This window comes from Macaca fascicularis, chromosome 1, assembly GCF_037993035.2.
Source record: "Macaca fascicularis isolate 582-1 chromosome 1, T2T-MFA8v1.1".
Taxonomy (NCBI): Eukaryota; Metazoa; Chordata; class Mammalia; order Primates; family Cercopithecidae; genus Macaca; species Macaca fascicularis.
The window spans coordinates 231,177,795-231,205,270 of record NC_088375.1 but is presented as its reverse complement, the minus strand read 5'-3'; the positions used below and the strand labels follow the sequence as shown (position 1 = coordinate 231,205,270).

Genomic DNA, 27,476 nt, shown 5'->3' with positions numbered 1-27,476 from the left:
CCACGGCCCAGGAGGGAGAGGGCAGCTTGCTCAGGCACTTCTAGTTGTCTGCGTGTTTCACACGGTGCACGCTGCCCCACCGTGGGAGGCTGTGTTTGTCTTTCATCCCCATGCTCGGCTCCCCCAGACTAGGGGAGTGGGGCGGCAGGCATGCCATCTGTAGCAGTGAGGGGGGCTCTCAGCCGCACCCTCCTCACCAGGCCCTGCGGACAGGTCTTCACCCCTGCCCCTGACCTGCTGACGGAGCCGTCCTGGCAACCCTGGCGGAAGGGTCTGGCCCCATCCCACCCACTCCCGACAGAGGGAGGCCAGCCACATGGTCCTTGGCCTCTGTTGGGAGGGGCAGGCAATGCTGGTAGAGGGCCTCACCTCTGAGAGGGAGGCCCTCCTGGCCCTCACTCCGGGGGACCCCTGTCCTTGGCCCCAGCCCACCACGTGAGAGTGGCCCCTCTTCTCGGGGTAGTGGGAAGGGAGAGTGAGGCCCCTCTCTGGACTCTGATGACGCCCTGCAGGAATTCGGCGGGGCCGCTGCCTGGGAGAGCCGCTGTCACACACAGGGCCAGCGCTGACCGCCCGACCCCTCTGCCCAGGCGGGGGCTCTCTGGGTTCTGGGTCCTGGGACCTTCTGTCTGAGTCCCTGGGTAAAGGGCACAAGGGGATTGAGGCCGTCTCCTCCCACAGTGGCCTCAGGTTTCTTCGCCACTTCAGATTGGAATCCATTGATTTGCTGAAATAACAGGTGAAATCATTGGCGGATGGGGAAGCACCGGAATCAGAAGCGCATTGAGCTGTTTGCTTTAGGGGTGGCCCGGAGCGGGTGGAGCTCCTCGGGGCTTTTCCCTCTTCCCTGGATGGAGGAGGACACCCTGCACCCCTCCTGTGATACCCCTTAAGAGCCAGCGTCCGGGATTGCCGGGCCAGACGGGGCAGACGGCTCCTGCCCAGGCTGAGTGCAGATGGCTCGGTCTCAGAGCTCCACTGAGGGGTGGGTGGGTAACAGCAGCCCTGCGGCCAGTTCCCCTGCAGGCGGGAGTGGGTGTCCCCATGGGGAGTGCCTCTTCCAGAGTGGGCTCAGTCGGGGTGGAGTGTCCTGACTTATCTGAGGTGGTCGTGGAGCTCTGTCTGCCCTAGGCCTGGGCAGAGGTGGAAGGGGTGGGAGAACTGACTAGGCCTTACCTGTGGGCCCATGGCCCAGGAGGTGTCTGTGCTCCCACCTCCTGTCAGGTGGTGAGGGGAGAGGATGGGTTGTCAACCGGAGACGGGGTTCCTGGAGGAGGCCGGGTCCTGGCCTGGCCTGGAGGGATAGGGGTGAGATGGGCAGGGTGGGGAGGAGGTGGTGGACAAAGGCTGAACACAGAGAGTACATAGCCAGGCATGTGGGGACTGAGGACAGGGGATGGGGAGGGGACCCATGGGGACAAGATATAGGGAGAGGACAGAGGGACAGGAGATGGGGAGGGACAGAGGGGACAGGAGGATGGGGGACAGGGAGGGGACACAGAAACAGGAACTAGGAAGGGGATGAAGGATGGGAGAAGGAGAGGTCAAAGGGACAGGGACAGGGAGGGAACCCATGGGGATAGGGCAGGGACCTATGGGGACAAGGGACAGGGAGGGACAGAGGGACAGGAGATGGGGAGGGACAGAGGGACGGAGACAGGGAGGGGACAGAGGATGGGGAGCTAGGGGGCAAAGGGAAAGGGGACAGGGAAAGAACCTATGGGGACGGGGAGCAGGGAGGGGACAGAGGAATGGGAGATAGGGAGGGGATGCTTGGGGACAGGGAGGGAATGCTTGGGACAGGGCATGGGGACAGGGGGCTGTGGTTTTCATGGGAAGCTATGGAAGACAAGGCCAGAGGTGGTGGGCAGGGTGAGATGAGAGAGCCTGAGAACCCCTCATGGGCTGCGGACTCCTCCCCACAGGGCAGAGGGGACCATTCGGGTGCAGCCAGGCCATCAGAGGACCCGGGCTTGGCTGGAGTCCCAGCTCCTCAGCCCTCGGTAGCTTTGGGCGAGCCACTGGGCCTCCCAGCCTCTACCTCCTCATCCCTGACTGGGGCAGGGTTGCTGTGTGAGCCTGGGGCCCTGCAAAGTGCCCAGCCAGCCTCAGCTTGGAGCGATGGCACAGCACCCCCTCTCCACCGTGGCCCCAACACCTGGGTGTGCGTTCTGCTGTGAGCAGCTGCCCTAAGCAACGTAGGCTGCTGAGCAGCATCCCTGTCTCACACACTAGGTTCCGCAGCACCCTCTGACCCTGTTGAAAATGCCCCCAGATGGGAACATCCCCTGGGTTGGAGTTGTCCCTGGTGAGAACCCCTAGGTTGAGTCAAACCAAGGAGTCGGCAGAGAGCCTGTTTTTCAGCCCCAGGGAGCTTGGGCAGGCTGGTGTTCTGGGCCACACAGTCCGCTCACCAGCCCACCTGTGCTCTCTGGGGGCGTAACTGCTGGTGTGAGCCTCTTCCTGTTCAGAGTCACACGTGTGTGAGGGCTCTCCCTGGGGTGCAGCCGGTGCAGGGGGCTCTCCCTGGGGTGCAGCCGGTGCAGGGGGCTCTCCCTGGGGTGCAGCTGGTGCAGCAGCCCCTAGAGTTGAGGATCCAAGCAGGCTGAGGTCTGGGTTTGCTAGAGGGCCCTCGGTGACTGGTCTTTGTCCTGCTCCCACTGCTGTGGTCACTGTAGGACCTGGAACGCTGGTTACCTTTCCAGCCTGGCAAGGGGAGGGGACTTGTCTGAGGCCTCACGGAAACTGGGGTAGGGCTGGGGCAGGGACAAGGTGCCCTGCTTCCTGGCTGTGCCTGCAGCCTATGGCCTGGCTACAGCGTGACCAGTAACGCCCAGCACAACTGTCCTTTGCAGTTCTGTGCCCTGACTTGATGGTGCCGGGGCTGGGGGTTGCCGGCCAGCAGTTCCCCAGTGGCCACCCCCAAATGCTGTGGCCACACATTTCTAAACTGGAAAAGCCTTCCACTACAAGACCTGTGCGAATACACACTGGACGCCCCCGTTACAACTGAGAACTCACTTATTTCATTTCCTTCCTTCCTTTCCCTTTTTTTTTTTTTTTTTTAAGAGCTGGGCTCTAGCTCTGTTGCCCAGACTAGAGTGCAGTGGTGCAATCATGGCTCACTGCAGCCTTGAGCCCCTGGGCTCAAGTGATTCTCCATCCTCAGCACCCTGAGTAGCTTGGACCACCGGCACATGCCATCATGCCCAGCTAATTTTTTGTTTTTTTTTTTTTTTTTTTGAGACGGAGTCTCGCTCTGTCGCCCAGGCTGGAGTGCAGTGGCCGGATCTCAGCTCACTGCAAGCTCCGCCTCCCGGGTTTACGCCATTCTCCTGCCTCAGCCTCCCGAGTAGCTGGGACTACAGGCGCCTGCCACCGCGCCCGGCTAGTTTTTTGTATTTTTTAGTAGAGACGGGGTTTCATCGTGTTAGCCAGGATGGTCTCGATCTCCTGACCTCCTGATCCGCCCGTCTCGGCCTCCCAAAGTGCTGGGATTACAGGCTTGAGCCACCGCGCCCGGCCATGCCCAGCTAATTTTTTTTTTTTTTTTTTTGAGACGGAGTCTCGCTCTGTTGCCCAGGCTGGAGTGCAGTGGCATGATCTCGGCTCACTGCAAGCTCCGCCTCCCGGGTTCACGCCATTCTCCTGTCTCAGCCTCCCGAGTAGCTGGGACTACCTGTGCCCGCCACCACGCCTGGCTAATTTTTTGTATTTTTAGTAGAGACAGGGTTTCACTGTGTTAGCCAGGGTGGTCTCAATCTCCTGACCTTGTGATCCGCCCGACTCGGCCTCCCAAAGTGCTAGGATTACAGGCATGAGCCACTGCGCCTGGCCATTTTTTTTTTTTTTTTTTTTTAAGTTTTTGGAGAGCTGAGGTCTCCCTATGTTGCCTAGGCTGGTCTCAAACCCCTGGGCTCAAGTGATCCTCCCTCCTTGGCCTCCTAAAGTGTTGGGATTACAGTTATGAACCACGCCACCGAGCCCATTCCTCCTAGACTAAATCTTCATAGAAAAACTTACACTTCCGGCCGGGCACGGTGGCTCACGCCTGTAATCCCAGCATTTTGGGAGGCCGAGACGGGCGGATCACGAGGTCAGGAGATCGAGACCATCCAGGCTAACACAGTGAAACCCCGTCTCTACTAAAAAATACAAAAAACTAGCCGGGCGAGGTGGTGGCACCTGTAGTTCCAGTTACTTGGGAGGCTGAGGCAGGAGAATGGCGTGAACCCGGGAGGCGGAGCTTGCAGTGAGCCGAGATCCGGCCACTGCACTCCAGCCTGGGTGACAGAGCGAGACTCCGTCTCAAAAAAAAAAAAAAAAAGAAAAGAAAAACTTACACTTCCAATAATGTATTTGCATTTTACGATGTCAATAAAACTTCCTAAAGATATCTTATGAAATTGGTGTCTTTTCCCCATTGATACACATGATTTTTAACATAATTGGCAATGTTTCAAAAGCAATTTCCATTTTGCCCCAGAACTGTGTTCCCCTTGTGAATGAACTTTCAAATTAAAAGGCACATGGTCAGGAAAACCGGATTTAATTTAAAGGCCATTGTTTTAGAATTGATTTATTTTTCTCGCCACTGGGATCCTTGCCTGAAAGGCGGCTGTGGGCAGAGGGCACACACTCCCCCTGCCCCCGTGCAGAGAGGGACTCAGCCTCCCTGCACCCGCAACAGTGCTTCCTGTTCCTCGTGCCCGGTACTCCCAGATGCCCACAGAGCCAGTCACCAGCTCACGTGTGTGAGGCCGACTGGGGGAGCCCCTGCCTGGCTCCTGTGCCTGTGACCAGTGTTCCTGTGGGGCCCTGGGGCCAATGCTACCAGCGTTGGCGTTTTCCCAGGAAGTTGGGAATCAGGCATCTGGTGGCTTCTGGTTCCAGTTCCTCCATGTGCTTTAAGTCTGGGCAGGTTTCCGGGTCCTGGTTTTGACTGATGAGGAACCTGACTCCCATGGGGGAGGCCAGTGGCTGCAGCAGGACCCCGGGCAGTGGCAAGGCCGGCCTTCATGACAGTGTCCTCCTCGGGGGTCCTGTCCCAGGCTCTTCATGACTCCCCTGGGGGCTTCTTAAAAGTGCAGATTCCTGGGCCCTGCCCCAGCCCCACCGTGGGGAGGGGTGTCCTGGAAGATGCATCTGCCCAGGGCTGCTGGCCGGTCCACACGCCTGCACCTGGAGGCCCACTGCCCACATCTCAGGCAGATAGGCCTGGGGGATGTTTGGGGACCCAACTCATGGTGCAGAGAAAGCCCCTTTCCCACCCCACACGCTCCTGGTGGTGGCCTGTCCTGTGGGCCCGGAGGGCTGGGTGGGTGGGACCGAGGACCCATGACCATGCTCGCTGGCCTCTGTCCCGTGCCCAGGCAGGGACAAGAGGCCAAGCTGGTGTCCTGCAGTGCACAGTGGATGCTGGTCGGGGGTGTGGAAGCTGGGTCTCCAGCAGGCAGGGACGCGCCAACAAGAAGGGCCACTGTTCCTCATTCAGGGTTCAGTGGGAAGAGAGGGTGTGGCTTCAGTGGGAATTCAAATGATGCTGACTTGAAAATGCAGCCAATGCCCATGTCCCAGGCATAAGATCATGAATAATGTTTCACTGACCAGTTCCTGTCTCTCTTTGTCCTTGCTTCTCTCTGTCTCTCTGTCTCTCTATCTCTGTCTCTCTCTGTCTTTGTCCCACTTTAGCCTTTGGGAGGGGACAGCTCACAGGCTGACAGGTGAGGTCATGTGTCCTGAGCATGAGGTTTTCAGGTCTCACCCACGCTGTAGCACGTCAGAGCTTTGTTCCTTTTCAATGTTCCATTGTTTGCTGGCACCATGTCTCACATGGCCGGCCCTCTGCTGATGGGCATCTGGGCTACGTGCACCGTTCAGCTACCGGGAATGGTGCTGCTGTGAAGGGAGCTGGGATTTTGTCACCCACCTACTGTGCGTGGCAAGTCCATTTCCGTCTCTGGGCTCAGGTGGCCCATCTGCAAAATGAAGGGGATGTGACCCAGTGGCCTCTGGCGGCAAAACTTTCCCAGGCTTGTCCTCTTGGATCTGAGGGAATTTCTTTCCTCCCAGTCCAGCCCCTCCAGTGCTCCTGCCCTTCGGGACACGTGCCTGGGGCCCCTCACTCCTTCCCACCCAGCCTTGGTCCACACACCTGCACCAAGAGGCTACCCCACTCATACTGCTCAGCCCAAACGGACCCACCATGGGACACGGGCAGGTTCTGCCCTCCCCCGGGGCCCTGTGCCAGCCTCAGCTGGGCCTGCGGTTCTGCTTCCTGTCACGTCCTCCCATTTTAAATGAACTGGATGGTGCAGTCCCCATGCACACCCTCAGCTCCACTGGGGTGTTAGACAGCCCAGCCCAGCCCAGCCCAGGGTCGGAGGCCTGCAAGGGCACACCTGCCTGGCCACATGATGGTGAAGGGAGGTGGGGCAGGGCAACCAAATTAACTTCCAATTCTGAGAAAGAGCCCCTGGGACATTCACCACCAACTGTGTGACCTCAGGCAAGTCATTTAACCCCTCTGAGCCTTGGGGCTCCTGAAAAGTGGGTGGAGTGGTCACGTCCACCTGGGGGGAGGTGGCGTGGGCCAGCACCCTCTAAGCTGCTTGTCCCAGGCCATCATGGCTCACTGGCCACACCCCAGCCTGGCCCGTGCCATTTCTCCAGGGCCTGGCATGTGGTGGCCCAGGAGCGTGCCACGGGCTTCTATCAGCTCCCGCCTGCCTGGGGAAGGGCAAAAGCGACAGGTTCCAGGCCATGGCCTGCACCCCCGCTGGCTGTGGGCAGGTCCAGGCCTGCCTGCCTGAGCGCTGCAGGGCAGTGGCCAAGCCTGTCCCATGGCACCTCACCGAGAACCTAGGAGGCTGGCCCAGGGGAGAGGCCACCTCAGTCAGGGCTGGGGGCTATGGGCAGGGTGGGCTAGGGTTTCCCTGTCCCCTCCCCCTCAGCATAGAAAAGGGACCCCAGCTGTGCCCCATCTGGACACTGCTACCTCCTCATGGGTGTCCAGGGCCACTGGGAGCTGGACACAGGGGCTCTCAGGGAGCAATGGTGGCGATGAAGACCAGCGGATGGGCGCCGGGTCAGGGCTCCCCATTCCCTGGGTGTCTCCTTCTCAAGGCGTGACCACCCAGGCAATGGCTGGCTCCAGGACAGGGCAGCTTCTCGTTCCCAGCCTGGCCAGCCTTCCCTGTGGGGCTGGGGTGCAGGGAGGAGCCCTGGCTCAGAAGGTCAGGGGACGTCTGTGTCCCCCAGCAGTTGGCACAGCAAAGCTCTGGCCTGGGGCTCGGCTGCAGCCTCCAGGGCATCCCTCGCACACGCTGTTCCCCAGATGGGGCGATTGGAACCTGAACCACCTCCAGGTCCCAGGCATCAGGGAGACCCCAAACCTGGCTGCATCCTCCAGGCCAAACCTAGACACAGTGGATCATAACAGACCACAGGCCTCACACGCTTGTCCCAGCCCAAGCATCTCAAAGAGTCTGCTCTCCCGAAGGCCCTCAAGGCAGCCCCAGGAGCAGGTGCTGCTGTCACCCCCTCTTCCGAGGCGGCGGCTCTGAGAAGCACCTGCCTGCCCAGGGCACCCCCGCGGATAGGTCTGATCCAGGCCTGCCACCTCCAAGGCAGAGCTGCCCACCTGGCCCTCAGTTTCCAGCCGCAGGGAGTGGGGTGGACAAAATGACAGTGGAGAGGGCACAGGGAGGGTGAGGCGGGGCACCTGCCAGTGCTCGAGGGATGTCCCAGGCAGGCCCAACTGCCTGCTGCCCACCCCACCCTCACCCCCGCCGAGGCTGTCACAGGAGGACAGAGCAGAAGTTCCCAGGACGCTCAGGTGTCACTCTTTCCTTCCTGCAGAGCGAGCTGCCCTCGGAGGCCGGTGTGAGGAAGATGGCCCAGTCCACCACCACCTCCCCCGATGGGGGCACCACGTTTGAGCACCTCTGGAGCTCTCTGTGAGTGCGCTCGGCTGGCCAGACCTGGGGGCTCCCCTGGGAGGCACTCTGGGCTAGCCTCAGCCACCCTCGCTGGGCTAACTGGGCCAGAGCAGGAGGGGTGGCCCCGGGAGGACTCTGGGCTAGCCCCAGCCACCCTCACTGGGACTCTGGGCTAACCTTGGCAACCTTCTCTGGGATTCTGGACTAGCCTTGAACACCCTCGCTGGGCTGACTGGACCAGAGCAGAAGAGGTAGCTCCACACTGGTCTTCAGCTAACCTTGGCCACCCTCATCGACTTGGGGACAGGGCTGGGTCAGAGGGGCAGGGAAGGGAGACCACTGCCCTAGGCCTACCTTGGGGACGCAGGACCAAAATTCAGACTCTTTTCCCAGGTTTGGAAAGGACCCATGGCCAGCAGAGGCCCAGAATAACAGAGGCCATGACTGGCTCTGCCTCTCTGGCACTCACAGCAGCCCTGGAGGAGCAGGTGGAGGACAGAGATGGCATGAGAGGGAGTGGGAAGGGCAGGAGACATAGGCCTCACCAGGAGTCTCGGGCTATCCTTGAGCTCTGGGCCTGGGAGGTATGGGGGTGACGCCCAGACTGGGGACTGACAGCTTCTATTTTCCTCTCCCTGCCCCAGGGAACCAGACAGCACCTACTTCGACCTTCCCCAGTCAAGCCGGGGGAATAATGAGGTGGTGGGCGGCACGGATTCCAGCATGGACGTCTTCCACCTAGAGGGCATGACCACATCTGTCATGGTGAGTGGGGGACTGCCCTCTGTAGAGGACTGGAGTGGGGGCAGAAAATGTGGCCTGTCCTGTCTTGGGAGCCTGGCAGAACCAGGAGATAGCCTCTTGATTATACAGCTTCCCCTGTGCGTTACTCAGTACACTTCAAATTGCAAAGGAGAAAATGTATCCGCTCATGTAACTGTCAATCCAGAGATAGGAATGGATTCAGGCATGGCTGGATCCAGGTATAGGAAGGGCTTCAGGCATGGCTAGATCCAGGTGTAGGAAGGGCTTTGGACATGGGTGGGTCCAGGTGTAAGAAGGGCTTCTACAGCTGGATCCAGGTATAAAAAGGACTTCGGGCACAATTGGGTCCAGGTGCTTCACAGCTGCCTCGCTCAGTCTCTTGGCCTGCTTTCCCCTGCAGTGGCTTCGTTTTTAGGCAGCCTCTCCACTCATGGTGAAGAGGACCAGGCTGCTCCAGCATGCCCTATCCCTGTGGAGAGGAGATCCCTCTTTTCCCATAGTCTAGCAGTCCTGCCTCTCGTTGATCTGAATGTGGTCAGGGGCCCATCTCTGAGCCAGCTCTGTGCCTCTGATTGGCCTGGGCTGCACCATCCCTGGAACAGGGTGAGGATGGAATGGAGTGGGGCGGGCCTCCCCACACAGGAACCCCCAAAGGAAGACTCTTCCAGTCGAAGAGTACTGGATAGAGGGCAGACAGGGTCAGTGAGGCCTCCGGCACCCCATCTTGGCAGGCTCCCCCATTCCTGGGAGTCTCAAGCCCTGCCCCATTGGCTGCTTCTCTGGGGGAAAAGGCCGGGCTGTGGGAGCTGGTGGGAGCCACGCTCCTGCCTATCTCTCCGGCCGCCCGTAGCAAGGCATCGACTCTGCCAGGAGGTGGATGGCAGGTGGGTACCACACACAAGGAGAGGGCAAAGATTCCGACCCCGGGCCTGCCCCGCTGGACTCGTTGGCTGCTCGGCCCCGCCCAGGGATTCCTAGGTGGGGAAGTTGTGCGCGGCTACGGGAAAAACAGCCCGAACTACGTGAACTACAGGGAGACACACGCACCCGGAACAGCGCCTCTGGGGCAGGGTCGGTCCTCTCTCACTTACGCTCAGCCCGCAAGGGAGGGAGGCCTCTGGGGGCCTGAGGGCACCCAGCCTGACCCTCCTCCTCCCTCAAGTCCCCATTCCAGGAGCTGGAGCCCCTCCCTTGCCCCTGCGCATGACTGTCTGAGGCACAGGCCACCCTGAGCACTGGAGGGAGTGGGGGCCGTGGGGCTCCAGTCGGAAGGAGCAGAGTGTAGTGGGGTGGGGGAGGCGGAGGTGCCATGTTGCCCATTCCGTCTCCATCGCGAATGCTGGGCTGGCACAGAGCCATGTGGGGCCAGAGAAGTCACCTCCTTGGGCAGCGGCAGCCCCAGGGTGGGGGGCTTCTGGAAGGCGACAGCGCCAGGGGGGTCCATTCCTCCGAGGAGCCCCTCAGCCTGGATCTGAGGGTTCGACCACCCGCCCCTGCCCTCCCACCCCTGCTCAGGAGACCGTCCCAGTGGAAACGCTCGACAGTGTTCCGCACGTGTCTAGTCCCATGTTACAGGCGAGGAAACTGAGGCAGATGCTGGGAAAGGGTGGGCTGGGGATGGGGCTGGGTAGTGCAAGAAAGTGAGACTGTGACCTCTCCCCTCTCTCCCTTTGGAACAATTCTGTCAGCTGCTCTCTGGGGACAAGGGTCCTGACCCCACCCCCTCCACGTCCCCTTCTGGACATCCGTGTCCTCCAATCTGGGGAGGGGCAGGAACTGGCCGCTGGATCCCAGGGAGGGAGGGAGGAAGACCCATAAGATTGTCCCCTGAGATCCGGAAGCCTCCCGACCCCAGGTTGCTCAGCCCCCACTCCCCCTGCAGAGGGCAGAAGGCCCCTAAGATGGCACAGACCCGCCCTGCGTCAGGAGGAGGACCTGGGCTCAGGGAGGCAGAAGGAGCAGTTCTGCATTCCTGTGGGTGGGAAATGCTTGTCCCCCCGCAGCCCCCGAGGGTTCCCTGAGCTCCACATCAGGATCTGGTCCGAGCCTCCGCCTGCTGGAACGTGCTACTCCCCAGCCACGGGGTGACGGTGGGCCTTGAATCTCCACAAACAGCAAGGTGGCCGGATCTGTCAGGCAGTGACACGCCTCCTCCCAAAGCCACGTATGAAATTCCTAGGTGCACAGCTCGGCTCACGGAGATGGGGGATTCCCTGGAACAAAGGCTGGCCCAGGCCTGTGTGGGGAGAGCCAAGCCTCATTCTGACCCCAGGGCCCAGCCCCCTCACGACAGCGGCTGCTGAGCCAAGAGCATGCTGTCCCCTACCTCTGACCCCCATGGGAGCACCAGGTGCAAAGAACAGGGTGACTTCAAGGGGTGCCAACTGGCCAGCTCGGGCAGCCTGGCATAGAGCCCAGGGCTTAGCTGCCCTAAGAATGGCCCCTGGCCTGCCGAGTCCAGGGATCCCAGAGTGGGGCTGGAGCTGAACTGGGAGGCATTGTTTTAAAGTTCAGCCCAGGAGCTCAGGGAAGCTGCTGTGCTGCCAGGTCCAGGGACCTGGACCTGGCTCAGTGCGGATGCAGGCATGTGGGACTCTGAGTGCCCCCCAGAAAACTGCCATCTGCAGCTCAGGGGCCCAGTTCTAGCCCCACCACGAGGCTGGTGACCTTGAACAAGAAACACCACACGAGTCCAGCGGGGCAGGCCCGGGGTCGGAATCTTTGCCCTCTCCTTGTGTGTGGTACCCACCTGCCATCCACCTCCTGGCAGAGTCGATGCCTTGCTACGGGCGGCCAGAGAGATAGGCAGCCTGGGGTCAGACAGATGGTTCTGGTGCTGGATGTTTCTGGGGCTTCCGACAGTCCTGAGTTCGTGGCTCAGGTGGGGGGCCTGCTTGTGGAAGTGGCTGCATGTGCACCCGCCCCCACCTGCCCCTGGCGGCTCCCTCTGGCCACTTGTCCCTGGGTATTGGTGGCCTCTGGCCGCTCCCATACTCGGGGGCGGGTCTGGGACTCATCCAGCAAAGGGGCCTCAGCTCGGGCAGGCACAGTGCTTGAGTGCGGAACACCTGTCCTCTGCAGTGGGGTGTGCCTTCCGCATCTGGGGGACGTGGGTCTCCCTGTATCACGAGTGGGCAGATTGGTTCCCACTGTACACAGGGTGTCTGAGGGATGCCTTAGCCACCTGCTTAACAGCTGTGGGAGACAGGCAGAATGGGTGGTTTCAAGCTCCCACAATTCTCTGAGCCTCCATGTCCTTGCTGGTGAAGTTGGGGTGACAGGGGGTAGTGTAGCAGGACGAGCTGCAGACAAAACTCCTCAGACACCAAGTTAAAGAAGGAAGAGGTTTATTTGGCCGGGAGCATCGGCAGGACTCCAGGCCTGGTTTTGGGTCTGGTTCCTAAGCGCTGGGCTACCTGCCTTTAGTTTTGCTTTTCTTTCTTTTTTTTTTTCTGAGTATAAAACAATATGAGAGGGTCTGTCTCTCTTCCTTCATTTCCCCCCTTTGAGACTCTCACTTTTTATCAGTGGGAGTTCTCACTCTTATTTTCGCTACTTTTGTCTTCCTGTGCAATATTGATAATGTGCAGATCGATACTGATTCATATAGTACACTTGTGCTGATACGTAACATGCAGTGACATTGAGTACTGGGTTATGTGCTCGGCTAATTGCAGAAACAAATTTCTTGTTTTTCCTGGAATTTCTGGTACTGGCACATTCAATTCATCATAGAAGTTTTGATATACTGGCTCAGGAGAGTGTTTGTAAACGTTTTCTCAAACCACGATGTTTACCTGAAGACCTAGTCCAGCTCCATCAGTTTTTAGGGTTATACATTCTCTTTTTTCTAGCAAGGATTAAGGGGGTTGGTTATTACTAGTTCTGAGGTGTTACCTGGACCACTGGTATAAGAAGGGCCACTTTTCCCTTGCTGAAGGTGGACAGGATTTTTTCTTTTTTTTTTCATTCAAGTAGCCTAAATGACACAAGACCAGTATCTACATTTATTTTCACATAGTCTTAATTCATGATAAATGTACTTATTTTTACCATATAGTCTCTTTTTTAATTAAGAGAACCACATCCTATTTTTAATTTATTATTATTAATGACAGCACAGGCATCAAATTTTAAGGTGACTTGTTTGGGCACCTACTTTTTTTGTTTTGTTTTGGCTAACGCTTTAATCATATCATTCATGAGGCCCCACCAGTCTTCAGTTCTTAATCTTATTTTAAAAACTGTGATCATGGGAGTCTCAGATGGGGCATAACACACATCGGGTTGGTCCTTTCCTGGGCTACATACCTTGTATAGAATAACATTATACAAACAAGTTCTTTTTAGAGTTCCAGTACACTTACAATGACCATAAAATAATAGGACCATCGCAACTTTTTGTCCTACTTCAGTGATTTGATGTATACACTGGGAACAGCCCTCAGTCTGAGGAAGGTCAGTTGAAGTCCTTACTGTACAAGTCCAAATTTTAAGGAAAACGAGTCCCACGATGAGTTTCCTCATGCTTCAGCCGTGCGTGGAACAGTCAGCTTCCGGGTGTGACTGGGGCAGGGCTTGTCGTCTTCTTCAGAGTCACTTTGCAGGGGTTGGTGAAGCTGATCCCATCCACATACAGCTCCCAGTCTACTGATGTTTCAGGACGGCCTCGGAGGTCGGGCCCATTAGTTTAAACTGAGTCCAACACCTCTACATAGTTATGTTTAACTGGGCTCTCTGATATCGGGAGCAAGGTGGCATGGTTTAGAATGTTGTAAACTTCGGCCGGCCGCGGTGGCTCAAGCCTGTAATCCCAGCACTTTGGGAGGCCGAGGCGGGCGGATCACAAGGTCAGGAGATCGAGACCACAGTGAAACCCCGTCTCTACTAAAAATACAAAAAATTAGCCGGGCGCAGTGGCGGGCGCCTGTAGTCCCAGCTACTCAGGAGGCTGAGGCAGGAGAATGGCGGGAACCCGGGAGGCGGAGCTTGCAGTGAGCCGAGACCGCGCCACTGCACTCCAGCCTGGGCAACAGCGTGAGACTCCGTCTCAAAAAAAAAAAAAAAAAAAAGAATGTTGTAAACTTCAATGGTTATGCAGGGATTTTCACAGAGCAAGCTTTGGTATCTAGTAAGTCTAGCATTCGTTAGCTAATGGTGTCCTTTGGTATTTATTAAAGTCACCACAGCATGGGGGCACTTTATGTTTAGGTTTTGCCCAAGAGTTAGCTTATCTGCTTCTTGTGCTCACAGGGCCGTTACTGCCAGGGTCTTTAGACATGGGGGCCAGCCTTTGGAAACCCCATCTAGTTGTTTTGAGAGATAGGCCACTGGCCTTGGCCAGGGCCCTACAGTCTGGGTTAAAACTCCAACTGCCATTTTTTTTTTTTTTTTTTTTTCCTGACACATAGGGTGTAAAGGGTTTTGTCAGGTCAGATAACCCCAGGGCTGAGGCCAACATGAGTTTTTCTTTAACTCATGAAAATCTTGTTGCTGTTGATTGTAATAGATGTAGTTTATCAAATCTACATTTTTATTAACTGTCACCCACTAAAATATTGACTTAAATCTGTAGCTATTTGATTTCAAGCTTTAAAATGATCTGGTGTTCCTTGCAGGGCTCCAATTGCATCTAAATAGATGTGAGAGTTGAAAGACCCATAAGGGGCTTCTCTCACTTTACAATGTCTTATTTTTTCTCCCTCTGGTTGATGAAATGCCAGGGTGAAAGGGATAGCCAAATGGACTAAAGCACAAGTGCCACTCTAGTTATTCGGCAGAGTGCCCAGTAAAGGTCCACCACAATACCACCACACATCTGCTCGGGGATGAACCCTTGCTGACTGATTGATAAGCTCTTGAAAATTCTTAGGCTCACTGCATCCTTTCAGGTCTCCAAGGAGTGCTAAGTCTCCTCCCTGTTGTGAGAGACATGAAGTGAATTTAGCGTTGGGAGACGGAGGCTGGATGGCCTTCGGGGGCTGACCTGCAGGGTGCTGGACTTCGGGATGTAGCAGAGAGAGCCTGGCATGACTTATTACTCCAGGCTGTAGAATCCTGGAAAAGAGCTACCATGCAGCCTACACCTGGTCAACTGAAGGACCACCTTAGTGAAAAGGGGACAGTCTGGGCCTCTGGCCTGCCATATGCACAAGCATAACAATTGCTTTTGTTTAACATGCAGATGGAATATTTGATCCATTTTAACCAGGCATTTGCATCTTGGTATCCTGTCTTCATTGCTAAAGTTTGTTTTAAGTCTTTAACTTCTTTTTTTTTTTTTTTTTTTTTTTTTTTTTGAGACGGAGTCTTGCTCTGTCGCCCAGGCTGGAGTGCAGTGGCGCAATCTCGGCTCACTGCAAGCTCTGCCTCCCGGGTTCACGCCATTCTCCTGCCTCAGCCTCCCGAGTAGCTGGGACTACAGGCGCCCGCCACTGCGCCCGGCTAATTTTTTTTTCTATTTTTAGTAGAGACGGGGTTTCACCATGGTCTCGATCTCCTGACCTCGTGATCCGTCCGCCTCGGCCTCCCAAAGTGCTGGGATTACAGGCGTGAGCCACCGCGCCCGGCCTAAGTCTTTAACTTCTATGATCCTCTAGTAAAATGAATGTATGGTTTTAGGAAATTACAAAAAACAGTTGGGGCAACTATGGCATGTTGTACCAACTATGGCATGAAAGCTCTACATCGGGGGGCAAGACTCCTGGTTGGCACTGGGGTCTTTATCGAAATCTCCCTGGATTAAATGGTCCCAGTTTACTAATGCCCAGCCTGAAGAGAGTCAGGAGGGACAGAAGTACTTTTCTGAAGTGGAAAACTGTCTTTGACGTGTCAAGTCCTCACAGGGTATAACAAGGCCAGCATTAAATGCAATAGTTTGAGGTGAAGTTGACATGGTTATATTAATAACTAGATGGTCAGCAATAGAACGAGGAAAGAAGAAAGAGTAATAGAATAGATGAAAAGAGTTAGATTTTTCTTAGCTTTAGTTTGGTAGGGTTTTCCCTGGGACTATGGCCCACGACTCTGGAGGGGGTGGCGCTTTCTCGACTCGGGTGTGATGAGTCCATCCTTTTGTGCTGTACGAGCAGCAGTCTTGGTGGTTAGCAGCACAAGGTAGGGTCTTTCCCGGGCTGGCTGGAGTTTTTCTTCTACCTTTCTTTTTTTTTTTTTTTTTTTTTTGAGACGGAGTCTCGCTCTGCCGCCCAGGCTGGAGTGCAGTGGCCGGATCTCAGCTCACTGCAAGCTCCGCCTCCCGGGTTTACGCCATTCTCCTGCCTCAGCCTCCCGAGTAGCTGGGACTACAGGCGCCCGCCACCTCGCCCGGCTAGTTTTTTGTATTTTTTAGTAGAGACGGGGTTTCACCGTGTTAGCCAGGATGGTCTCGATCTCCTGACCTCGTGATCCGCCCGTCTCGGCCTCCCAAAGTGCTGGGATTACAGGCTTGAGCCACCGCGCCCGGCCTTCTTCTACCTTTCAATGAGAATATGATCTTCAGGCTCATGCTGGTTTACCGGAAATTCTAGGAGTGGTATATGTGCTAAAAGACTTTTAGTTTTGAGGGAAAGGAAAGTGGAAGATAAACCAAGTATATAATTTCTAAGAAATTGACTTTTTGTTTTAAATGTGGGGACCCTGGCAGTGGACTTTATAGTCCTTAATGCCTTTTTACTGAGAAATCTCCTTTAGCACCTATTTTTATTAATTTTTAGACCAAAGAAAGCTAAACACTATTTTATATTTAATAATGCTTTTTGTTTGATTTTTATACCAGATAAGTTAAATTTTATCTTTATATTAGTGTGTTATTAATGTTAAACTTAATTTTAATAAAACCTTGTACACATATTTATCTAATTTTTAATGTCTGACCATAAGGTAAGATTTTATAGACTCTTTTTAACCTTTTATAGTTTTTGCTAAAGAGCAGGTTAGTGCTTTAAGAAAAACCTGCTATGCTTTTATTTTAATGTCCAGTTTACAGAAAAACTGGATGATATCTCTTTAATTTTAGCCAATGTTTACACACATAATTTTCTTTCCAATTAACATTTTAAAACTTGATTAAACCTTTAAAACAAAATATACATATTTTTAACCTTTCAATGTAGGTAAAAATTTATATTCTTATGCCTCCTTATAATTCTTTTACCAAAGGTATATTTTACTTTTCTTATATATCTTGCACATAAACTGTTTTTTTTTTTAAGTTTTACATTCAGGAGGCCTAGTTACTTTTAAATTTTACAACATTTCTTGCATAAATTCTTTTTTAACACACTTTTTTTTATAAGTTTTGTTTTTGTTTCACAACTTTTACAGGCAATTTTTCGACATGCCTTAACTTTCTGACTTATTACAAACATTTCTTTCTTTAAACAACCAGTTAATTTATTTCAAGACAAGAATTTACCATATAACACTCTTTTTATATAAGTTCCACCCCCCCTTTTTTTCCGAAGACGATAACCATTCTTTTCCAAAGCGAACATTTTTTTATGTCTGTGGACTAGACTGTCTAAGGCCACAAAAATAGAAGTTACTATAATACATGTTACACTGTTAACTTTTAGCAAGCTTTACTTTTGTTGAAAACCTTGTAAGTTTGGGATTTTAATTATCCTTTGCTATTAGTAAGACCTTGTTTTGTCCAACTTAACTTAGAATTGGTATAGATGACTTTTTTTTTCTTCACTACTTGTATATCTCTTTCTGTCTTTTTCCTCTTTGACTTTGTCTCTCTCTCTTTGACTTTGTCTCTCTCTCTTTGACTTTGTCTCTCTCTCTTTGACTTTGTCTCTCTCTCTTTGACTTCCCTTTTGCCTCTGTCTCTTCCTCTCTCTCTCTCTCTCTCTGCCTCTCTCTTTCTCTCTCTCTCTCTCCTTGACTCCTTCTTTGTCTGTCTCTTCCTCTCTGTCTCTTTCTTTTTCTCTTTGCCTCTTTTCCTCTGTGTCTTTCTTTTCTCTCTCTCTGCTGGTCTTTCCTTGCCTTTGCCAGCTGCTTATGCTGCTGTTCTCTCAACCACTGTGTGTTGGGGGCGGTGGATCGAAAACCAGCTGTAACCAAGTGTCTATATACAGGAGCTGGTCTGGATGCCCTAGCTTGCAGGTTACCTTGTGCCATACCTTTGAAACAAGGGACCTGTCCAGGTTTCCTTCTAATGACCAACCTACCTCTAATGCTGGCCAGTCTATCTTACACAAAGTTTTAAGTTTTCTTGGTGTCATAGTACTCCATAGTCTCTTAAATCAGTTTTTGAAATTTTTCAACATAGTTCCTAGTAGGGTGGGCTTATTTGTGCCTGACCCATGCTTCTTCAAGACAAAACACCACGCTCACACCACGCTCACACCACACACACCCTGCAAAACAAGGAACAGGTAAAAAGGGCACATGCACACTTTTGCAGTTTATACTAAACCAAAATCAAAACCAAAATCAGAATATCCAGAAATCCAAGCCAGGTCAAAACCAAAACCAAAGCATCAAACAATCCAAGTCAAGTCCAAAACAAAAACCAAAGTGCTGGTACAGCACACCATGGGCGATCAGGCCACGCTTCCACTCAAATGGAGTAGGCAAGTTCCTAAGACCAGTCCTGTCAAGCAATTCAAACCAAGTCAAAACCAAAACCAAAACCAAAGTGCCGATAAAGGCACGCCATGGGTGATCAGGCCACGCTTCCACTCAAATGGAGTGGGCAACTTCTCAAGACTAGCCTTACCATATTTCAGATGTCCAGATTTCAAGTACCCGTTCCTTCCCGGTGTTCAGCCACTGCGTTGATCCTCCACGGGGGCCTGCCACACACTGCTCTGGGGAGGCGTCCCACCAGGGCAAATGCCTACCCGGGAGCTCGCTTAGGATCCGCTCACTCGGGCTGGTCGGAGTCCCCTGCAGGGATGTTCCACAGGGCAGACTTAAGCTGCTGAAGGAGCTGCCTCGACCATCCGCCAATCACCTCACTTCCCAGTCAGGGAACTGAGAAATGTAGCAGGACAAGCCACAGACAAAACTCCTCAGACACCGAGTTAAAGAAGGAAGAGGTTTATTCAACTGGGAGCATCAGCAGGACTCCTGTCTCAAGAGCCGAGCTCCTCGAGGGAGCAATTTCTGTCCCTTTTAAGAGCTCACAACTCTGAGGGGGTCTGCGTGAGAGGGTTGTGATCGATGGAGCAAGCAGTGAGTACGTGACAGGGGCTGCATGCACCGGTGGTCAGAGTGAAACAGAACAGACTGGGAAGTTTTACAATGTCTTTCTATAATCTGTAGATAATATCAGTTGCTAGGTCAGGGGTCGAATTTTCCGGTCTGGTTCTTTGGTTTCGGGTCTGTCCTAGGCGCCGGGCTACCTGACTTTAGTTTCGCTTTTCTTTTTCTTTACTGAGTGTAAAACAATATGAGAGGGTCTATCTCTCTTCTCTCAGTAGGAGCCCAGAGCAGAGAGCCCTTTGGGAGGTGGCATAGCCTCTGGGGTGCCAGGTGCTGGATGCTGGCTCTGCCCAACCCTGTGGGCCTCGGACAACCCTCCTGCCACACTGGTCCCTGCAGAGGAGGCTGAGTTTAGGCAGTTCAGGAGAGTGGGGTGTGGACAAGAGCAGTCGAACCCTCAGTGTGCCTTAGAGGAGTGCCAGGCCACAGACTTACTGGGGAGACTGTGAGCTGTGTGTGGCCACAGCAGGAAGCAGACCCCGTGGTCACTGTGGCCATCTGACTGGGACGGCCCAGAAAGTCCAGCAGACTGAGGTGGGTGTGACTGGGGGCTCCGAGGCCAGATTCGCTGAGCTCAGGACCCACCCCTTCCCTTCTGAGCTGGGCAACCCTTAAAGAATTATGTAGTCCTCTGGGCCTCAGTTTCCTGTCTACAAATGGCGCTACTGAGAGGCTCCAAGTCACCCACTGAGGTTTGAGGATGTCCAGTGGTGCCGGGCCCATCGGGAGCATGTGACAAACGCTAGGTGTGAGGGTGAGGGTAGGGGAGGCCCTGTGTTTAAGAAAGCTACTCCCTCGGAGACCAGAACAGCAGAGCCAGAAGGGCCTAGGATAGGATCTGGGACCAGGGCCTGCTGCCCTTGCCCGGCACAGTTCCTGCCTGAGCTGCCCCGTGCCTTAGGCTCTGGCTGTCCCTGAAGACCCTATGTGGCTCACAGGGACCTCACTCTAAAACAAGTCCCCCTTCTGCAAGAGGAGAGCAGGGGGAAGCCGGTGGCCCTGGCCTCCCCGTGGGCTGGGGAGGGTGGGCCGAGGAGCCACAGCTAAAACTGGCCCAGCCCCTGCCCTCTCAGTGCCCCGGCTGGTTCCCTGAGTGAGGAAGGCTTGATGGGGTTCTGGATGCCACGTGGGTGGGGCCTCCCCTGGCCACCCCCACACCGTCTGGGAAGAGCTGCAGAGGATAAAGCTCTCTCGTGTGCTCACAGGGTGGGAGGAGGCAGTGTGGGCGTGACTGTGGGGGCGGGGGTCCTAATCCTCACCCGGACCCACCCGAGGAGTCTCTGCAGTGCTGGGCCTGGGCTTGGGGGCGAATCCCTGCCCCTCTGAGCGCCAGCGTCCCCTCGGACAAAACCAGCGCAGGGCAATGAGAGACCTGTGGCCCTGCTGGCTCTCAGGATGCTTCGCAAGGAGGGAGGACACAGGAGAGGAGAAAAGAGGAGGGAGGCAGGTGTCTCCTCCCTCCCCTCCCCTTCACTCTGCTCCCCTCCCCTCCCCTCTCCTCCCTAGAGCCTCCTCCAGGCCTGGCCCCTCCCCCGCCCCTTCCCGCCTCTCCTGGCGCCTTTCCCTGGTGACAGCTGTTGTGGGCAGGTGGGCCACAGAGCAGGGTCTACAGCTGGTGGGGCAGAAGGCGGCCGATCTACCCCGGGGGCCCCGGGAACCAGTGGTAGGACAGACGCCTGGGGTCAGACCCTTCGGACACTTGGGGGCCTGAGACCCCAGAGGTCACCCCAGATAGGCCTTGGTGACTTTAGGGAGAGGCATTCCCCCCATGCCCAGGAGAAGGAAGGGCGCGGGCCCTGTGCGCGTGTGACCCCGAGGAAGGGGCAGGCGGACAGAGGGAGGACACCCCTCCCTTCCAAGGGGGATCTGTAGCCGGAGGAAGGGTGGGGTCAGGCGTGGGAGTAGGGAGGGGGCTCAGCTCGCCATGGTCAGCTCTGAGACCCCAGCCCACCCATTACCCCCTCACAGAGAGCCCCCACGCGGCCTTTCCTTCGGTGAACTTTCATGACAAAGCACTTTGGGGCTGCGCAGAAGTGGGCCCCACCCACACCGGGGTCTCAGAGCCTGGCAGCTTCCGCGGCCTCTTCCTTGGGTGGGATGAAGCCAGCTGCCCAGGGGACCCTGTTCTACGAGTTTGGCCTTGAACTGACACATCGCAGGCACCAGAAACAAAGATGCGGTGCCTGGAGAGTACCGTGGGCTGCGGCAGCGTGGTTCCCCACCTGTACTGCCGCCCAGGGTCCTGCGGAAACCCTAGTGAGTCAGAAGCAGAATGAAAGCGGAATGGAGGACCCAGCTGGGAGGGAACCTAGAGGAGGCACTAAAGGCCAAGCCAAGGGAGGGTGGCCCCAGGTCCCCTGTCCCTGTCCTCTGCAAGGCTGGGCCTTGGGAACATTTGCAGAAAGCTGGGTGCTCCTCGGGGGCAGAGGCCAGTGGTTTTGGGTGCTTTCGAGTTGGAAACACGTAGCTCAGCCGCGCTGTGACCCCTGCAGCCCAGACAGTGAGGGTGGAGAGATGCGGGGTCTCAGGCACGGTGCCCTGGGCATGGATGGGGCTCCTGCTGAAGGCAGCCAGGCCATCTTCCCTCCTCACGTCCTTCCCCTTGGCGCTCTCCGTTTGCCTATTTATAAAGCCATCCGTCTGGTCCTGCACACGGGACTGGCCTGAGTCTCCTTTTCAATCCATCGTTCCCTTTGGCAGGTGAGGGCACTGCCTGCAGAGGCTGGGAATGTGCCCCGTGGGGGTGGGGAGCGGAACCCAGGCCCCGCCTCCGCCCGGCTCTGAGTGTCTCTCCATCCCTGGGGAGCCCACCCCGAACCCAAGAAGGGTCCCAGGCTCAGAAGCAGAAGATACCCCCACCCCCAGGGCATCTCCCATCCCAGCAGGAGTCTCCGGGGGCTCGCCCTGGGCTCCCCTGCAAGGAGGCTGCTGCTTTCCCCAGAACCTCCAGTCTGGGCCCCAGCCGATCCCCTGCAGGGGCCTTCCCAGAGACGCCCTTCCTGAACCTGGTCTACCAAACAAAACTGTCTTTTTCTCCGTTCTCTCCTCCTGAGTGCCGCCGCCTTGCCTGTTGGGGGCTGAGACTCGCCCGCTGCTGGGCTCTCCAGGCCCCAGCCCCTCGGGGCACAGTACCCGGAATCATCCTTTCGTCCTCAGGCCGGCCTGCTGGTGGGGCAGGGCGGGTCCTCGGGGCTCCTCAGGCAGCTGCAGTCCAAGCCTCCCCTGCCCTCCTCCAGCTCTCTCCGGTCTCCTAGAGGTGGGGGTGGGGAGCGATGGAGGCCCCTGCGGCTATCGGTGGGGACGACAGGGAGGAAGGAAGCTGGGGAGATGGAGAAAAGAGAAAGGAGGCAGGTGGTTTGGGAATTTGGCAGGAAAGGTTGGAAGGAAAGGGTCTCCGCATGGATTTCTCAGCCCTCGTGGGAGCCACGGCGCCCTGGGGACTGGAAGTGCGGGTCCGCAGGCCCCATTCCCTGGGTTTGTCTGGGCATGGATGCCCTGCCTGCTTCCAGGGGGACTCGGGTCCCTCTGCCAGGGGTAACTTTGTACCAAAGACAGCTGAAATACAATGGAAATTCAGACGGCCTGACAGGGAGCGGCAGTCACCTTAAAGGCCCCACTAGTCGGGTGTGGGGCACCACTGCAGAGCCACCGCACCTCACTGGCTGTGCCAAGGCCGTCCACGCCTGCAGTGGGCCCCACAACCGGGCTTTTCTTTGGCAGCAGTGGCTTGTCCCTGTTTCCTAGGGGCTTGACCAGTGCCAGGGTGGGCTCCAAACACACGGCTCTGGGCTCTTAGACTCACCCCTGCTTTGGGCAGGCGGTGGAAGGCAGGCCCCACAAGGGCTGCTCACTCCCGTCATCTGTCTCCCTCGGGGGTCTAGGGTTGCAGCCTCCTGAGAGCCCCTCCTCTCCATGCAGGCCTTGGACTGGTCCCGGCGGACCACCAAGTTCCCCGCGCAGGGGGAAGATGCGCCCCTCCTGGGTCGCCAAGGGAGGCGCCACCATCTCTCCCCCTTGGGGTGGCCCAGCCTTGCCTACCATGATCTCCAGGGCCAGGGCTCAGCCCTCATGCCTGGGAACAGAGGCTGCTTTGCTGGGTGAGGGCCTGGGGCCCCCCGAGCCTTCCCCAGGCAGGCAGCATCTCGGAAGGAGCCCTGGTGGGTTTAATTATGGAGCCGGCGCTGACCGGCGTCCTCGCCCTCCCCGCGCAGCCTCCTTGGTGCGGTCCAACACATCACTGGGCAAGCTGAGGCCTGCCCCGGACTTGGATGAATACTCACGAGGAATAAAGGGGTGGGCTGCGGGTTTTGTTGTTGGATTCAGCCAGTTGACAGAACTGAGGAGATGGGAAAAGCGAAAATGCCAACAAACAGCCCGCATGTTCCCGAGCATCCTCGGCTCCCGCCTCCCTAGCTGCCCAGTCTCTCCCCCTCGGTCCACACTGCCGGGCGGCCACGACCCTGACCCTTCCCCTCGGGCCGCCCAGACCCATGCCTCGTCCCACGGGACACCAGTTCCCCGGCGTGTGCAGACCCCCCGGCGCCTACCATGCTGTACGTCGGTGACCCCGCACGGCACCTCGCCACGGTAGGTGTGACGCGCCCTTCACAGGACCTCTTCGGGGACTTTGCAGGGGATTTTACTGTGGTGGAGGGTTCAGAGGGGCATCCTTCTGCCTGACTTCCTGGCCCGGCGTCTGCTGCCAGTTGGGTGAGCAGAGGTAGGAAGGGAGGCGTTGAGGGGCTAGAGGCAGGTCCCGGGCATGGAGGCAGGGCAGATTCGGGCTCCAACAGCCTGTGCCCACCTGCTGGGCAGGGACCCGCAGCCAGGGAGAGGAGGCCAGGTCTGTGCCGATGGGGCTGCTAGTGCTTCTGCCTTGTGCTTGGGGGTCTCTGATGCTCCTTGGCTTTTGTCCAGGCTCAGAACTTCCGGGCTGCGCTGCTCTGCCGCAGCCGCCAGGAGCTCAGTGTGCCCTGGAAGTCACCTTTCTCCTGGGCTTGGGTGTGAGGCTGCCCCGCCCTCACCTGGGAATGTGCTCATTTGACAGCAGTGGCAGACGGGGCTTCTCGTCAGCCTCACGGGCTCTTCTCCGCGTGGGTCTGAGCTCCAGGGCCAGGACCTGCGGCAAACTGGGCTCGAGGCCTCTCACGCGCCGTCCCCCGTGCAGTGGGCAGCTGGCCTGGCAGAGGGGAGGGAAGGGCCTGCAGCTTGTGGTTGGCCCCTGCAGCCTGAGCCCTGGGGACCTGGCCTCACTTCCAGACTTGCCAGGTCCCTGGTGCCAGGCAGGCACCAGCTGCTAATTGAGAAGGTGGAAGGCTGGGTACAGCTGCTCCATGCAGGACCGCTCCTCCTCCCAGGGAAGCAGACAGCTGGGGCCGTGGGGACCTCTGCCACATGGGAAACTCAGCCATGGGCGGGGGACAGCGAGCAGGCAGGTAGAGTCCAAGTGCCCCCAAGCTCTGCTGGCACCGGGATGCAGAGGCACAAAGATCTAGGGACGGAGGCCTTTGGAGCCGTGGGCTCCAGGCAGTGTGACCAGGGTGTGTGTGACAGCGATGTGTGTGAGTGTGCATGCCACTGTGCACATCAGTGTGCACGTGGCAGGTGGGTATTGGTGTGCGTGCATGTGTGCGTCTCAGTGTGGATGTGCATGCAATACGCAGGTGAGGATATGTGCAGATGTGTGTGTGTTATGGGTGTGTGTACAGGCTGGGGTGTGTGTGTGCGTACACATGTTTGCATATGTGTTGTGGTGTGTGTTCGTGTGTGCGGATTGGTATTGCAGGGGTGATTGTGTGATTTAGGTGGGTAGGTGCTCATGTGTTTCTGTGTGTGTGTTGTGATGGGTACATGTATGTTCGTGCCTGTGGCTGTGTGTTCCCAGGCAAGGCTTTGAGAAGAGAGGCAGTGTGTGTGTGGCCCAGAGGGTGGGTGAGGGTGTGGGTGACCCAGCTCCACAGCATGCCCGGATGCTGGCTCCATGCACGCGAGTCTGGTGGTACCATGGCCTCTCCACCTGCCTGTGTGATCTTTTTATCTGAAACCCAGTGCTGGGACTGCAGCCCAGAGCAGGCAGCGGCTACATCAGGCATGGGGTGTCCCTCTCTCCCTTGTCCGGCTGTCACCCACTTGTTCACTGATACGTGTATCCACCAACACATTGCTATTAGAAACACACAGAGGCCTGGGGCTCCTGGGGGGGCAGACTTGTACCCCCAGACTCTTGATTCAGGAGGTGTGTGAGCTGGGAGGGGCTGTCTCCTGGCTGCTGGACCGCCTGGAACCCAAGGTGGAACCAGAAGCCTCGGGTGGAGAGGCCAGTGTCACTGCCTGGCCAGCCGAGAAGCCTGGAGACCTGGGGGGACTCTGGTACAATCTTTTCCCTTGAATGGAGCAGATGTCGCCATGTGACTCACTCTCTGGGGGACTCCACCAAGGTTGAGTGTGCGGCCACGCAGACTCCATTCCCAGGACGGGTGGGGAGGTGGAGCCCTGCTGCCCTGGCCTGCAGATCTTCTCTGCCTACAGGAGCTGCTGGTGTCCACTCGGCTGCTGCTGCCCGGTGCCCTGGGCGTCAGCAATGGCCAGCTGTGCCATCACTGTGTTTCTTTTTAGACCGAGGATTACTGTGGTTCGTTTGTTCATTTGTTGATCTGTCCCATCAGCAAGTGTCCACTGGGCACCTTTGTGTGTGAGGCTGAGTGCCAGGAGCAGGTGGAGGCAGTACCCAGAGCCAGCCGTGTCTCCAACACCTCTTCCTTCTCGGGGGAGGTGGGCTAGGCGGGGCCATCCTAATGGGCTGGGTGGTGACTCAGTTTCCCTGTTTCTGTGGCAGAGAGAGTATTCATGACCTCATCGTACTGCAGGAACATGTTTTGAGAGAGAAAATGGTATTCAGCCCAAAGGGTTTTAAACCCAAAGTGAGCGGATAGAGTTGTATTGGAGTTGGTGGTTTTGTGCGGCCCTGGTCATTCCTATCGAAGTACAGCAGCTGCTCTGGAGCCCGCTGGGCCAGCCTGGCCCTGGGAAGAGGCGTCTGGGTTGCAGGACACTGTCTGAGCCCTCAACTGGGCCCACCAATTGCCCCCAACCTGGCACAAGATTCCAGGTGTGGGCTCGGAGTCTGTTTCTCTGGCACCTGCAAGCTGAGTCTTTGGACAGTGACACCTCTCTCTGAGCCTCAGTCTCCTCTGTGACTGGGACAGACTTGACCGTAGCCGCTCAGCTGTGGGGACCAATGAGAGCCACTGGTTACTTGCTGCAGATGGGGGCGCAGGGAGGCCTGGCCTGGAGAGCTGCAGCCTCAGCCCCTCCTCCCGCAATCCCAGCCATGCAGCCTCAGCCCCTCCTCCTGCAATCGCAGCCATGCAGCCTCAGCCCCTCCTCCCGCAATCCCAGCCATGCAGCCTCAGCCCCTCCTCCCGCAATCCCAGCCATGCAACCTCAGCCCCTCCTCCCACAATCCCAGCCATGCAGCCTCAGCCCCCTCCTCCTGCAATCCCAGCCATGCAGCCTCAGCCCCTCCGCCTGCAATCGCAGTCATGCAGCCTCAGCCCCTCCTCCCGCAATCCCAGCCATGCAGCCTCAGCCCCTCCTCCTGCAATCGCAGTCATGCAGCCTCAGCCCCTCCTCCCGCAATCCCAGCCATGCAGCCTCAGCCCCTCCTCCCGCAATCCCAGCCATGCAACCTCAGCCCCTCCTCCCACAATCCCAGCCATGCAGCCTCAGCCCCTCCTCCCACAATCCCAGCCATGCAGCCTCAGCCCCCTCCTCCTGCAATCGCAGTCATGCAGCCTCAGCCCCTCCTCCTGCAATCGCAGTCATGCAGCCTCAGCCCCTCCTCCCGCAATCCCAGCCATGCTCTTCACTTGCATTTTACACCGTCCTTCCGCATGGGGGACTGGATAACCCCATGGTGGCTCTGGCCAAACAAGGCCACGTTCTGAGTCTGCGGCTCCCACACACTGGGGTTGATCAATGCCCAACCCTGAGGAGGACACAGAGACGTTGCCCACTTCTCCTGCCTTTAGCAAGGAAGGAGCTGGACGCGTGGGGCCCCTCTAGAGGAGGCTGAGCGCTGGAGACGTCGGAGCTGGGCGCTGTCTACCCACACCTGGGAGTCTCCCTGACTTCCCAGATTTCCAGCTCATGGCCCCTTGCCCCCCACTTCCACCTGGGGCCTCTATTCTTCTGCTCTAGGGTCTCAGGAGGTTAGCCAGGGTGATGGGAGACACCCCTGGCTCTCCAGCCCCCTCTGTATGGAGGGGCTCCAGCCTGCCTCGCTGCAGCGCCTGGGCTGTCCACCCTTGGGCTTGGTCTGTTCTCACCCTACCCCTCCGCATGGCGGGCATCCATCCGTTGCGGGAACGTGGCCACCCCTGTGCCAAGGAGCAGCATGGACGGGTCCAGAGCTTTGGACCCCCTGTGTGCCCCATGGAGCCGGTGCCCGCTCTGTTCCTGCAGAAAGTGAAGCCTCTGGGCAGGACAGGCCTCCAGGACAGGGCCCTGGGGCCGGGGGAAGCCAATCAGTGCGGCTAGCTGCAGTTACTAGGCGCCTAC

At 56.7% G+C, this 27,476-nt stretch overlaps 1 protein-coding gene across 6 annotated transcripts in view; it reads left to right on the top strand.

The window, feature by feature from the left end:
• Positions 1 to 27,476, top strand: part of TP73 (tumor protein p73) — an 86,170-nt gene that overhangs the window by 21,644 nt on the left and 37,050 nt on the right. For 3 of the 6 annotated variants that reach the window (XM_065530899.2, XM_065530920.2, XM_005544972.5), the window contains exons 2-3: positions 7,861 to 7,958; positions 8,585 to 8,705. In XM_065530899.2, coding sequence (XP_065386971.1) covers positions 7,894 to 7,958; positions 8,585 to 8,705 — 186 coding nt within the window. In that variant the 5' untranslated portion in view covers positions 7,861 to 7,893. Of the gene's footprint in view, positions 1 to 7,860; positions 7,959 to 8,584; positions 8,706 to 23,232; positions 23,505 to 27,476 lie in introns of those variants that run through there. The other 3 variants (XM_065530914.2, XM_074022584.1, XM_074022574.1) reach the window with 1 other exon arrangement.